Genomic DNA, 14992 nt, shown 5'->3' with positions numbered 1-14992 from the left:
ATGGAGGGCTGATATAGGGGTCTAATGTGATGTCCTGATATTTATGGGGGTCTGATCTGAGGATCTGATATGAGGTCTGATGAAAAAAAAATATCTTATTTTCCTCTTCTAAAATCTGGGGTGCGTCTTATCATCGGGTGCGTCTTATAAAGCAGAAGATACGGAATATATATATATATATATATATATATATTATAATATCAGCCTCCATTTATATTCTTCTACATTTACAAACTACCAAACATTTCTACAACTTTTTGCCGTGCAGGTATACGGTCGGGTTTTATGATGGAAGCCAAAACAAGAATTGAATAATAAAAAAAAAATCGTATCTGTCTTTCATACCTTCTCTCCTTTTATGATCCACTCCTGATTTTGGCTACCATAGTGCATTTAGAAACCTGACCGTGTGGCCGTACCCTTACAATGGAGCAGTTGGCCAGCAAGTCTCTTTACATGAGTAAAGCATTAAACTTCTTCAATACCAAAAACATAAGTTGCTCTATAAGGGAATGTCCCACAGGATTGGCGCATGGCAAATGTGGTGCCAATATTCAAAAAGGGTCCAAAAACAGAGCCTGGAAACTATAGGCCGGTAAGTTTAACATCTGTTGTGGGTAAACTGTTTGAAGGTTTTCTGAGAGATGCTATCTTAGAGCATCTCAACGGAAATAAGCAAATAACGCCATATCAGCATGGCTTCATGAGGGATCGGTCATGTCAAACTAATTTAATCAGTTTCTATGAGGAGGTAAGTTCTAGACTTGACAGCGGCGAATCAATGGATGTCGTATATCTGGACTTCTCCAAAGCATTTGACACTGTACCGCATAAAAGGTTAGTATATAAAATGAGAATGCTCGGACTGGGAGCAAACGTCTGTATGTGGGTAAGTAACTGGCTCAATGATAGAAAACAGGGCGTGGTTATTAACGGTACACACTCAGATTGGGTCACTGTCACTAGTGGAGTACCTCAGGGGTACCTCAGTATTGGGCCCTATTCTCTTCAATATATTTATTAATGATCTTGTAGAAGGTATCAATTTTCGCAGATGACACTAAACTGTGTAAAGTAATTAACACTGAAGAGGACAGTATACTACTACAGAGGGATCTGGATAGATTGGAGGCTTGGGCAGATAAGTGGCAGATGAGGTTTAACACTGACAAATGTAAGGTTATGCACATGGGAAGAAATAATGCAAGTCACTCGTACATACTAAATGGTAAAACACTCGGTAACACTGACATGGAAAAGGACCTAGGAATTTTAATACAAACTAAGCTGCAAAAACCAGTGTCAGGCAGCTGCTGCCAATGCCAATAAGATAATGGGTTGCATCAAAAGGGGCATAGATGCCCGTGATAAGAACATAGTCCTACCACTTTACAAATCACTAGTCAGACCACACATGGAGTACTGTGTACAGTTCTGGGCTCCAGTGAACAAGGCAGACATAGCAGAGCTGGAGAGGGTCCAGAGGAGGGCAACTAAAGTAATAAATGGAATGGGGCAACTACAGTACCCTGAAAGATTATCAAAATTAGGGCTATTCACTTTAGAAAAAAGACGACTGAGGGGAGATCTAATAACTATGTATAAATATATCAGGGGTCAGTACAGAGATCTATCCCATTATCTATTTATCCCCAGGACTGTGACTGTGACGAGGGGACATCCTCTGCGTCTGGAGGAAAGAAGGTTTGTACACAAACATAGAAGAGGATTCTTTACGGTAAGAGCAGTGAGACTATGGAACTCTCTGCCTGAGGAGGTGGTGATGGTGAGTACAATAAAGGAATTCAAGAGGGGCCTGGATGTATTTCTGGAGCGTAATAATATTACAGGTTAAGGCTACTAGAGAGGGGTCGTTGATCCAGGGAGTTATTCTGATTGCCTGATTGGAGTCGGGAAGGAATTTTTTATTCCCCTAAAGTGGGGAAAATTGGCTTCTACCTCACAGTTTTTTTTTTGCCTTCCTCTGGATCAACTTGCAGGATAACAGGCCGAACTGGATGGACAAATGTCTTTTTTCGGCCTTATATACTATGTTACTAAGGTGGATGTAGCAGTAATAAGTTTGCTCCTGCAGCAGAGCAGAACAAGTGATTCGGTCCGATTTATCATGTGTCATATGTGGTTTTGCATAGAACCACAAATTAAAGCAGTTCATAAAAGGCAGAGCTAGATGACAAATTCTGCTCTGCTACATTTTTCGTACCAATGCAGAGCAAGGAAGATTCAGTTAACATTCAGCTCTGCTAAAATAAGTCTCCTATTCATTCATTCATTTGACAATTTTTATGAAAAATCGTGTATGAATTGTTTTAACCAATTGCTGCCAGAGCATTTATGAGCTGCTGCTCATCAAATCTTACTGACGTAGGGGCTCTTAAGGGTACAGCCACCGAGGACAGAATATACATGACAGATTTTGCTGCGGAATTGCTGTTACTTTCACCCTATGCCTTCTGTTGCATCTCCTTAAAGAGACCAGTGCTCTACGGAGACTTACTGGAAGTACTCCATGGTACGGAGACTTATTGGAAGTACTCCATGGTACGGAGACTTATTGGAAGTACTCCATGGTACGGAGACTTATTGGAAGTACTCCATGGTACGGAGACTTATTGGAAGTACTCCATGGTACGGAGACTTATTGGAAGTACTCCATGGTACGGAGACTTATTGGAAGTACTCCATGGTACGGAGACTTATTGGAAGTACTCCATGGTACGGAGACTTATTGGAAGTACTCCATGGTACGGAGACTTATTGGAAGTACTCCATGGTACGGAGACTTATTGGAAGTACTCCATGGTATGGAGACTTATTGGCAATGCTCCATGGGAAACGATTATGCAAAGAGTTATTTCCCAAGGAAGAGAACCATCTCGCTAGCGCCACTATTTGGAAGTCAAAATCTGACTTTCCAACAAGTCTTGGGATTTGACAAGGAAATATAGCCAACCCAGATATCCACCCATAGACAACTGTTTCGGGGGTGCTTGCCCCTCATCAATATGGAGTAGGATTTTGGCTGGCTGCATGTGATGCCTTGAATGCAGCTTAAAGGGAGTCTGTCACCTCCATATGGCCATATACAGCGCTTACATGGCCCTATAGCACACCTATACATCAATGTAATGGTACCTTTGTCTTTGTCTTTACACTTGCAGAAGCTGGAAAAACGAACTTTGATTGATATGCAAATGAGCACCCGCAAGTGCCCAGGGGCGGCGTTCACTGTGTCGGTGCCCAGGCTGCCCAGCCTCTGCATATGCCCGCCCTCCTATTCCCTTACATCATCCTAAGGTCCGGCCGAGATCCCGCGCCTGCGCACTGCCTCGCCGGGCCGGGGGAACAATGAAAAAAGGCTGGGCAGCCTGGGCACCAACACAGTGAACGCCGCCCCTGGGCACTTGCGGGGGCTCATTTGCATATCAATCAAAGTTCGTTTTTCCAGCTTCTGCAAGTCTAAAGACAAAGACAAAGGTACCGTTACATTGATGTATAGGTGTGCTATAGGGCCATGTAAGCGCTGTATATGGCCATATGGAGGTGACAGACTCCCTTTACGCAGGGTGCTGAATCTCCATATTTGTTTCCCATGTAGCATTGCCAATGAGCCTCGCTCCATACCATGGAGTACTTCCAGTAAGTCTCCATACAGGACTGGTCTCTTCAGTACCCTGCCTAAGCTGCATCCCAGCCAGCCTACTCTGTACTGACGAGGGGCAAGCACCCCAAAACAGCTGTCCACAGATGGATATCTGGCCTCGCTCTATTCCCTTGTCAAATCCCAAGGCTTGTTGGAAAGGGAGCCACTTCCAAGAGGTGGCGCTAGCGAGATGGTTTTCTTCTTTGGGAGATTCCTATTTGCATTGCAAAGGGTGAAATCCGCTATGGAAATCTGCAGGATAAATGGACATGATTTCAGATCCTCGCCACAGATCCGTTTGCCCTGTAATTATTTTTGCGCAGCCTGTAGATGAGATTCCTTCGAAATCTCAGAGCCATTTGGCTGGTACTGTAAGATTAGCAGGCGATTGTCGGGCGGGAAGCGTTCCTTCCTGGTAATCGCCTTGCTCGCTAGTTACATGTAGCGATCTCCTTCTCGGTATAGGGAGGAGCGATCACTAATGCCATCGCTCGTCCCCATACTGAATCATTGTTTGCCAGCAGCACAGTGCTGATTACGTGGCACAATCTGCCGCCGTCAAACGATTATTTATAAACATGTTGAAAAATTCTGATTATTCGATGAACGAGCGTTTGAGGAAGATTTGCTCATTCATCGTGTAATCGGCGGCAGTATTACACCGCCAGATCATCGCTAAGGAGCGTTCATACGAGTGCTTGCTAGCAATGATCTATAGGTGTAATAGGGCCTTAAAACATTCAGGATCTGCCGCTCGTCTCTCGTGGATGCTCCCTGAAGGGTCCATAAGGCAATAACGGGAGAAGTAAAATTAGGGACTACATGGTGTCGTCTGTGCGTCCATCAAAGTCACCGGAATTACATGGAGGATTTAGAGATGAAAAACCAGTAACACCAGGTTAGCCAAATTGAGCTCTGCTACATCTCGCACTCTGTCTCTCTATGTAATCGCTCTCTTTAGGTAGTATTGTAAGGGAAGGGAGAAACCAGCATTTCCTTCATCACTTGATTGGCAGCAGAGCTTGTACACTGGGTGGCAGAGAAGGAGAAGCCTGGCACCTAAGAGGTCTTCTGGAGAGCAGGGTTGCCAACCTGCGTTTTTCTTTTATCTTGGCACACATTGTAAAACCATAGTGAATGATGAAGATGATAAATCTATAGCTCAGGATATTAATATGTATACATTAGCAGCATTTACTGTCATCCGTAATATGATGATAATTACTAGCAGAGTTGCACCACTTTTGTGGGATAATTTGCCTCTCAATTCTGCCGCAAATGTTTCCCAAGCATTGACATAAATTGAAATAATAAATTTAATAGAATAAAACAGATGCTTTTGACACATTCAACAGTTTTCTAAAGGGTTTAGACAAGGGACAAAAGCACCAAAATGTTGTGTCAAACTAAACCAACCAACAGTTGGTACAGGGTTAAATAAAATTGTCTCTCCCGGCAGCATATCCATCATCCAGGCTGAGCTCCTGTGATAAATCTGGGGCATAGTCAACCTGTCGAAATTTATAGGATTAGACCTGCTCTGTGCTGTTCTGCTCTCATTTGAGAAGTGGATACAATTGTAACCAATGCGCCGTGAACAAGACGACCTGCACACCAGACTGATACATTGTAACAAACTGCTGCTGCTGATGTGTTTACCTCACCAACCATTTATTTATTTATTTGGTTATTTATTTAGTTAGTTAGTTAGTTATTTATTAGGGTGCATTCACATGACCGTAAGTGTTTTGCGGTCCGCACGGATACTGGCCGCGTGTGTTCCACAATTTGCTGACCACATATGGCCAGCGCTATATAGAGAATGCCTAAGCTTGTTGCGGACAAGAATAGGACATGCTCTATCTTTTTGTGGGGCCACGGAACGGAACAACGGATGCGGACAGCACGCGGTGTCCTGTCCGCATCTTTTGCGGCCCCATTGAAATGAATAGGTCCGCACCCGTTCCGCAGATAGGACTGTTCTATTATGGGCCAGCTGTTCCGCTCCCCAAAATACGGAATGCACAGGGACGTCATCTGTATTTTTTTTGCGGATCCGTTTTTTTGCAGACCGCTAAATACATACGGCCGTGTGCATGAGGCCTTAATCTTACCTCAGGTGAATGCAGATCTACGGTAGCTATATATGTAGATTGTGTAAAACTTAGGCTGGAACCCAGGGGTCAGGCTGGAAGATAAATGTGGTGCAGGGAGAGGTACTTCGGTCTAACTCTATTCCAACTATTGGTTGGCTCAGTTTGCGGTGGTGAGTTGTGGTGCAAAGTTGCTCACCTTAGGGTACTTTCACACTAGCGTTTTTCTTTTCCGGCATAGAGTTCCGTCAAAAGGGCTCAATGCCAGGAAAGAACTGATCAGGCATATCCCAATATATTCTGAATGGATAGAAATCCGTTCAGTATGCCTTCCGTTTAGTCACTTTCAGGCGTTTTGGCCGGACATAATACCGCAGCATGCTGCGGTATTATGTCCGTCCAAAATGCCTGATCAGTCGCCGGAATGCCGGCATTAATTCCCATTGACTCGCATTAGTGCTGGATCCGGCATTGCAAAACAACTAAAGGACGTATCCGTCCTTCCGGTCTGTGCATGCTCAGACCGGGAAAACTGTGAAAAAGACTGCAAGATGGAATCATCCGCATGACAAGTGGAGAGACGGATCCGTTCTTGCAATGCATTTGTAGACGGATCCGCATCCGGATCCGTCTACAAATGCTGTCAGTTGTCACACTGATCGGCGGATACGGCAGGCAGCTCCGACGACGGAACTGCCTGCCGGATCACTCTGCCGCAAGTGTCCACGCTCCTTGGAGAGCTAGACATTGCAGATTTTTTTAAACTGTATCTGACAAACTGCACAAAATTTTAGTGCATTTTACCACTTCGAGGTGCACTCACATTAGTAAATACAGGACAATATTCACTGACAGCAAAAATATATCCAGATATCTGGAAAATGGTGAGAAACTGAAACATAAAGGGGGTCATTTATTAGGACCAGCGTTTTAGATGCAGGTCTTACTAAGCACCTGCACTGGCGGTGGATCGCCGAACTTATGTAGAGGCTCCTAATATAGATGTATTTCTGTTAGTAAATAACCCCCAAAGTATATTAGAACGTTGTAGAATGTTTCTTTTATATAGTGAATGAGCTTTATTAAAAGAAATTCAGCAAAATGCTCAGCTCTCAACAGACAGCACAAATGGCAAGAGGCTAAGAAAACCAACACATCAAGTTATAGGCATGGTAAAAAAATATAGAAATATTCCATTAGACAGAGTCACAGAATATGTCTGCTATATTGTACATAAATATATGACATAATACCTGTATGTGACACAAAATGCATGCAACTTATCCTGGAAAAAGTCCAACCATATGTAACAATGAGGAAGCAAGTATGGTTTCTGATTTGTGGGAGGATTATTAACATGCACATAATTCCACGATATAAGCCCCTGGGTTTACATACAGTTACACAGGATCTATACCTCTCCCTGCAGACTGTGAACAGGTTACTCACTGTCCTCATACTCCTCCAAGGTAAGGCTACTTTCACACTGGCATTTCTGGGTCCGCTTGTGAGATCCGTTTCAGGGCTCTCACAAGCGGCCCAAAACGGATCAGTTCAGCCCCAATGCATTCTGAATGGATAAGGATCCGTTCAGAATGCATCAGTTTGGCTCCGTTGCGTCTCCATTCCGCTCTGGAGGCGGACACCAAAACGCTGCTTGCAGTGTTTTGATGTCCGTCTGACGAAACTGAGCCAAACGGATCCATCCTGACACACAATGTAAGTGAATGGGGACGGATCCGTTTTCAATGACACAATCTGGTGCAACTGAAAACGGATCCGTCCCCCATTGACTTTCAATGTAAGTCAGGATCCGTTTTTACTTAGACTTTTTTCTAATAAGAATAATGCAAACGGATCCATTCTGAACGGATACAAGCGTTTGCATTATCGGTGCGGATTCGTCTGTGCAGATACAAGACGGATCCGCATCGAACGCAGGTGTGAAAGTAGCCTTAGCTGATATCACAGCTGACTGAAGGGAGGGGGGTTGAGCCAACTCTATCTCAGCCTTTACAGCAGTTAAAGATGTTTGCCATGTCTTCTTTTATGAACTTTGGTACGGTTTTCCTAAGAATCTAAGCTTTAAAACAAGACCATAATCACAATACAGCCAGAGATAGAGCAGGACAGGTTGGAAGTGAGATCTGCAGATGGCTGCTTTAAAACAAGACCTTTGCTCATATCTCTAGCTGCTATGCAGTCTGAAATACAGCCATTACTAACTAGCAAGGAGATATCTCATACCTCCTTAACTACTGAAGGGAAAATTACCAACAATTAGTATCCTAAATAGGAGGTGAAAAGAGCAATGCAGTGAGCGATAAACTTTAAAGGGGTCATCCCATTACAAACACTTATCCCCTATCTATAAGATAGGCCATGAGTGTCTGATTGATGGTGGCCAAACTGTAGGGCCCCTGATTATCATGAAAACAGTGGCCTTGTGTTTCTACATTTGAATGGAGTGGCAGTCAGGCAGGTGCGCTGCCACTCTATTCAAGTGTACGGGAGATGGCGAAGTGCTTGTAGACAATTATGGAGATTTAGTAAAACTAGTGCAAAGGATTTGGGTGTTATTGAATCCAGGCTGCTGCTTTCGTTTTCCAGAGGGTCTCCAAAAATAAGAACCAGAATTTGATAGGTTGCTATAGGTGCCTTCTCTTTTCCTTTGCACTGGTTTTGCTAAAACTCCCCCATGGGATGATCTAAGAATACTCACTGTTGTCTGTAACAACCACTCCAACCACTTCTTTCATTTCCAACCATCCCCCTAAAATCTTTGCAATCTCATTGGTTGCCAAGGGCCAATCTGACATTTTTTTTTGTCTGAACCATTGTTATGCATGAGGACCATAGTGAGTAATGGTCGTCCTCCCACTGCTTGTTTAATGGAAAGCAAATATTTATATATTAAACAGTTTGTTTCTTGGTTGAAAAATGAAAGTTGTGCATTTGGTCAGGGAGGCAACGTTATATTACTACACGAAAATGGAAAATCAATCACTCTTAAAGATGGGGAAAGAAATCAGCTTGTTATTACCTTGGTGAACATGGGTTTCCCATGCTGAGTGACCATGGTACATTGATCACAGTCCACGGTGATGGATGAGTTGTGGTATGATTCTTTGGAGTGCTTGAGAATGTAATAGAGATCAGTGACACCCCCTTCAAACACTGTGCTAAAGTATCGAGGAATAAGAGTCCTTCCAATTGCTAAGGAAGTAAAAGACAGAGAAAAAAAAAGTAATGAGATTTCAAAACCAAGATCCACTCAGCCACCTGTAAGCAAAATAGTAGAATATTGTATATCTCCAGCATGAAAATGCCATAGATAACATAGAATATTGGCTGCATAGTCTCATTATGTTGTAAAATATTCTTGCACATTCAAATGATTGGGTCATAGAAGGCTACAGTTCAGTGCAAACCTACGTGTGCTCTAAAATAATAAAAGCACCTCTATTTTTTGTGTAAAGGTGCACTTATTATTGGGAAAGCTGGGTTACAACCTATTTACCCAACAATTGTCTCCCTACAAGGGATGTCACCCAACTTTTTGGGTAAGCAGGGTGACAAAGCCTTGGAGCCCTGATATCATTTCATAATCCGGCATTCACCCAAATGCTGCAGCAGTATTGAAAACCAAAGCCACCAATAGCAAACTGTGAGCTCAGTGGTGCAGCCCACCTTACTAAACTGCCCTGATGACGTATATTCTGTCTCATAAAATCCCATACAAACCTGACCCTAGGAGAATGTTATCATCGGCCTATGGAATGAATGGTGCATCTTTCACTAGTTTAGGCTGAGTTCATGCAACAGGTGCCTCCCCTTTGGACCTCTATATATAAAACACGTCCCAGGTGTAGGAATGCCGAGTGGTATAGTACGGCCTAAAATGTCCCTTTATGTGTGTCACGGTGCTCCTACCTGGATACCGCTGGACACCAGGCCTTGGCTCCAAAGCAATAAATAGGGAGAATAATTGAGGGATAAAAGAATAACTGGAGTCCAGACCTTTAGATGAAGTTCAATGGCAGCTTCACTTTATATAAATGTTCTCCAAAACGGTTTACAGGCTTTATTTTGGTCCCAGCAGGCTTTAGCATTAAAACTGGCAGGCAAACTCGACCCTGCTACATCTGTTTCTCTCTGGCTCTGCTGTACTGACAGACTCAAATAGAATCTTTGCTTTATTCTTGATGCTTCACTTTCTCTCTGTAGTCTAACTCTTAAGTTATGAAAGGGAACTTTCCTCCTGGCTCCTGAGGCTTCAAGTTTTGGCCTCCACGGCCAGCAGAGCTTAAGGTGCTCTAGCTGGCATGGGCATGTCCAGCAGAGCCGTGCCCCTGCATACCTGTCCCCTAGCAGGGGATAAGCTAGACTGACCTCTAACTGGACTTCTGCCCCACCGTTCCTGCAGGAAGTAGGACTCGCCCACTTCTCTCCAGAGGGGGGTTAGAATGGAATGGTAAGGTCCATTCAATCTACATACAGCTCTGACGTGTTTTCTGCCACCTGCTGGTGAACCAGGCACATTACATGTGAACATAACAGTTGCATAACAAAATAGGAATGCACAGTGGGGAGGATGAAATTATATTAGACTAATAAATACAGTTGCAAGGTGCAGAAGTGGTAACACCAATCTGGGGTGTTACATTCCCCCTTACTTTAAACCAATCAGTCTTCAGCTTGTGCTTAGGATGGGCTCTAAGGGTACCTAAGGAAGGTTAGAGTGCTGCATGAGACTATTTTTCATTACATACATACATAGACTGACATAACAACGGCTACCACTAGGTTCCCGTATGAGTAGGGTGTCTATTCACAGTTTTCCCTCTCGGTAATAACCAGTGAACCAAAAACACTGCACAAAGCGCTCAAATACTCCACGACGTTGCCACAGTCATATATGGAGTGTGGGGGTTTCATGTACGGTAATCTCTCCACGATGCTATGAGACGCCTGCAAATAGAAGGGTGGCTTCATACTGTAATCCCTTCCTAGCACCACGGTCTATAAAAAGCTTTTCGCACGGTCACCTTGATGGCTAAACAGGTAGCTAAACATACATATCCATAAGACTGCGCACTAAGCCTTAGGACACACCAAAGTAGGAGGAGGAGCCTGTTCTCTCCCAGAACTCCCACAAGGGTTAATCCCTCTAAACACACATTTTAGCAGCGGAGTTACCCTTGACAGTGTTAGATCTGCTTGTGACTTACCACTCGGTCCCCCTTGTGTAGCAAAAATATAATACAATGCCTAGGCTTTCTAAGCTAACACAAGGTAACATAAGAACCATTAGTATTAACGTCCTCAGAGGCAGTCCATATGAGCATTAGAGTAAGGTGCTAACTATATAGCTAACAATATAAAGTCCAGAGTCCATTTGAAGTGCATAGGATCACATTGCAGTACCCGTAAGAGAGTACATACAATGAGCTAAATTCTTGAACGTTACTGAAACTTTAAAAGGGTTAGTGTAAAAGCACAGTGCAAATATATGATGCAATAGCATAGTGCAGTTAAATTCACATTAAATTATCTTTCTTTAGTGCTGGCTAGTGTGTTCGGGTGTTCCCGAGCACCAAAGTGTTCGGGTGTTCGGGTGCTTGGGTCAAACACCTCGGGATGCTTGGGTGCTCTACCGAGCACCCAAGCACAATGGAAGTCAATGGGAGAACCCAAGCATTAAACCAGGCACCCCCTGCTCTGAAGAGGGGATGGTGTCTGGTTCTTAGGAAAAGGTCAGAAGTTGATGGAAACACCACCGAAATGGTTCGGGAATAGCATGGGGAGGATGTCTGGATGCATCTTGGACTACCAGGTCGCTGCTGGGAACGATGTTGTCCGCGTAGTATACCACTTTTACAGACTGACAATAATACGCATAAAACCGAAGATAAAATCGATTTTAGAGGAAAATTTGTTAGGAAACATTCTTTCCTTTATATTTACTTGTATATAAAGGGCAAGTGCTGCCAAAAATTACAAGGAAGAGGCACTCCGATACAACCTGTATATCACATAAGGAAGGGTCTCATTCACATTGTGGTACAATTGTTCAGGTAGTGGGACTCCTACACTCATAAAACCTATGCACTAAGTGAAAGGGCTTCCAAAAATTACAAGGAACCGGCACTCCAATACACCCTTTTTTACACATAAAGGGCATGATACACATTGAAAAATTATGATTTCTGGCCTGCTGGTGACCCTCAAATACATTAGGAGCAAGGGCCTGCTGGTGAGCTGACCATCTAAAAAATTAGGGGTAAGGGTCTGCTGCAGAGCTAACTCTCTAAAACATTAGGGGCGAGTGCCTGATGCTGATCTTAGCATCGAAAAAATTATGGGTGAGTGCCTGCTGCTGAGCTGACCATTGAAAAAATTATGGGCGAGTGCCTGCTGCTTAGCTAACCATTGAAAAAATGGTGAGCTGACCCTGTAAAACATTATGGTTAAGGGCTTGCTGGTGAGCTGACCCTCAAAAACATTATATGCAAGGGCCTGCAGAAGAGCTGACCCTCTAAAAGATTGTAGGTGAGGGCCTGCTGGTGACCTGACCCTGTAAAACATTATGGTTGAGGGCCTGCTGGTGAGCTGACCCTCTAAAACATTACATGCGAGGGACTACAGATGAGCTGACCCTCTAAAAGATTGTAGGTGAGGGCCCTCCTTGCTCTTCATTCGCAACGCCGCCGGCATCCCGTGCATACAGTGGAGCGAGGACGCGGTCGGCATCCTCGTCTCCATGACAACATCCCCTAGACAACGAGCAGCAGGGGATCTGAGCGCCGATGTTAATGAATCGGCGCTCAGCTGTGTTATGAGCAATCAAAGTCATGTGACGCTGGCCACGTCACGTGACTCACCTGTACGGGTTATTTAAACAGGCAGCCTGCTGGTCACAGGTTGCCTGTGATTGGTCTTGCTACCCTCACCAGCATTTTGTATTGCACCTTTCTGTGTGTGATTGGACCTCGGCTCTGTTTTTGACCTCGACCTTGTGACCTCCCTGGAATTGACGTGACCTCTTGGCTTCTGATTCCGGATTGTGTTTTGGCCTCGTTATTGTATTGTTTTCTGTGTACCTAGGTGACCTCCTGGCTTTGACCTTGGCTTTCCTGACTCTGTTACGGTACTTCTTTATCTTCTTAGGCCCCTACACGTGTCTAAGCGAGGGACTGCCTCCAAGTTGTACGCTGTGCAAGTAGGCAGGGACAGAGGTAGGGTGGAGTTTAGGGCTGCACTTATCCCTACCCTCTGTCGTGAAAGTGACCCTAGGCCGTGCATCAGGGTGAGGGTGCTGGCAGGGTGTCATGAAACTGTCCCAGGCTTTGGAGGGTGTTGCCCTGCCTCTGTTGGAACTGCTGTGTGTTCCCCTCATCTCCCCTCCTCGGTTGCCCAAGGAACTATGTACTCTGCCGCCAACGTTGTCAGCTGGAAATATTTGAAGCAATTTTTCCACAAGAACCTTCTGGTATTGCACCATTTTGTTCGTCCTCTCCACCACAGGAATGAGAGATGAGAAGTTCTCTTTGTAGACTCTTTGGGGTCGAGAAGAGTGAAGAACAAGTAAACTTCCATGGGTACTACCCTCTGTAGCGGAGGCAACCGTCTCCTGCTGCTCCTCATCATCATCATCATCCAATTTGCACTGAGAAGACAAACTGAGGGTGGTCTGGCTATCACCCAGTGTAATGTCTTCCCCCATTTCCACCTCTTCCACATGCAAAGCGTCTGCCTTAATTGTGAGCAGCGAGCGTTTGAGTAGACACACATAGTGTTATCGCAGCTCACCATCTGTGTTGATTCCTCAAAGTTTCTTAAAACCTCACAGAGGTCAGACATTCATGCCCATTCCTCGCTTGTGAAGAGCGGAAGCTGACTAGAAAGGCGACGACCATGTTGCAGCTGGTATTCCACTACTGCCCTCTGCTGCTCACAAAGCCTGGCCAACATGTCAAACGTCGAGTTCCAGCGCGTGCTCACGTCGCACAACAGTCAATGAGCTGGAAATTGTAAGGGCTGCTGCAGCATTGACAGACCAGCAGAAGCTGTCGATGACTTGTGGCATACATGCGTCGCAACTTCACACGGTGAAAAATAGTGGCGGCTGGGGAATGTGTAATGAGGGACGGCCACCGACATCAGGCTGCAGAAGGCCTCAGTGTCCACAAGCCTAAATGGCAACATTTCTAGGGCCAGTAATTTGGAAAGTTGCGCATTTAGTGCTATGGCCTGTGGATGGGTGGCTGGGTATTTGCGCTTGCGTTCAAATGCCTGGGGTAAGGACATTTGTACGCTGGTCTTGGACACGGAAGTGGATGTGGTCGCTGATGGTGCTTGCAAAGGTCCAGGTGCAGGGCGGGAGGCATGTGCCTTCGACAGGAAATTGGTCAGCACGTAACACAGGTGAAGAGGAGGAAGTGGTGTGACCCGCAGACACAGATTGTGGGCCCAGGTGTTCGGCCCACCTATTACGGTGCTTTGATGCCATGTGGCGGATCATGCTGGTGGTGGAGAGGTTGCTAGTGTTCACGTTCCTGCTCAGTTTTGCATGGCACAGTTTGCAAAGGGAGATTTCCGCAAGGGTGTGCTCAGGGGAACAGTTGCGGGCCTGCTTGGTGTGGCTCCCCTTCTCCCTTTTTCCACCCCACTGCCTCTTCCAGCCTGTTGTGGTGCTGCGGATCCCTCTTACTCTGTACTGCTGTCCTCGCTCGGCTTGCCACCTTCCCAGGTTGGGTCAGTGACTTCATCGTCCACCACCTCCTCTTCCATTTCCTCACTCTGCTCATCCTCCTGACTTGTTGACCTAACAACAACCTCAGTTATTGACAACTGTGTCTCATCCTCATCATCAACTTCCTGAGACACTAATTGACTTATTGGCAACTGTGTCTCATCATCATCATCCACCTCGTGAAACACTAATTGCCGTTCCCCACCGTCATCTTCTTGTGACTGTGGATGCTCAAGAGTTTGGGAATGAATGGAAAAAGATCTCATGTCCCTCTTCAAGTGGGCTTGTCGAGAGGCCCAAATGAAGGAATGGCGCTGAAAAGAGCTCCTCAGAATATCCGCGTGTGGGATCACTTGTTTGGCAAGACTCTCCATGATGGGAGGAAGGAGGGTCCGGGTGAGGATTGTGTTGACCAGACTCTTGGCTACTGAGACTACTAAGCTAGGTAACGTGGATGATTGTTTTTCTTGTGCTCTGGCA

At 45.1% G+C, this 14992-nt stretch overlaps 1 protein-coding gene across 5 annotated transcripts in view; it reads right to left on the bottom strand.

Annotated features, from left to right (window-relative positions):
- LDB2 (LIM domain binding 2) overlaps positions 1–14992 on the bottom strand; it is a 405114-nt gene that overhangs the window by 120739 nt on the left and 269383 nt on the right. For all 5 annotated transcript variants that reach the window (XM_040419061.1, XM_040419062.1, XM_040419064.1 and 2 more), the window contains exon 3: positions 8801–8973. In XM_040419061.1, coding sequence (XP_040274995.1) covers positions 8801–8973 — 173 coding nt within the window. The remainder of the gene's footprint in view (positions 1–8800; positions 8974–14992) is intronic.

The sequence above is a fragment of the Bufo bufo genome, chromosome 2, assembly GCF_905171765.1.
Source record: "Bufo bufo chromosome 2, aBufBuf1.1, whole genome shotgun sequence".
Lineage (NCBI taxonomy): Eukaryota > Metazoa > Chordata > Amphibia > Anura > Bufonidae > Bufo > Bufo bufo.
The sequence above is the reverse complement of the archived record's forward strand: the minus strand, read 5'-3'. Positions and strand labels throughout refer to the sequence as shown.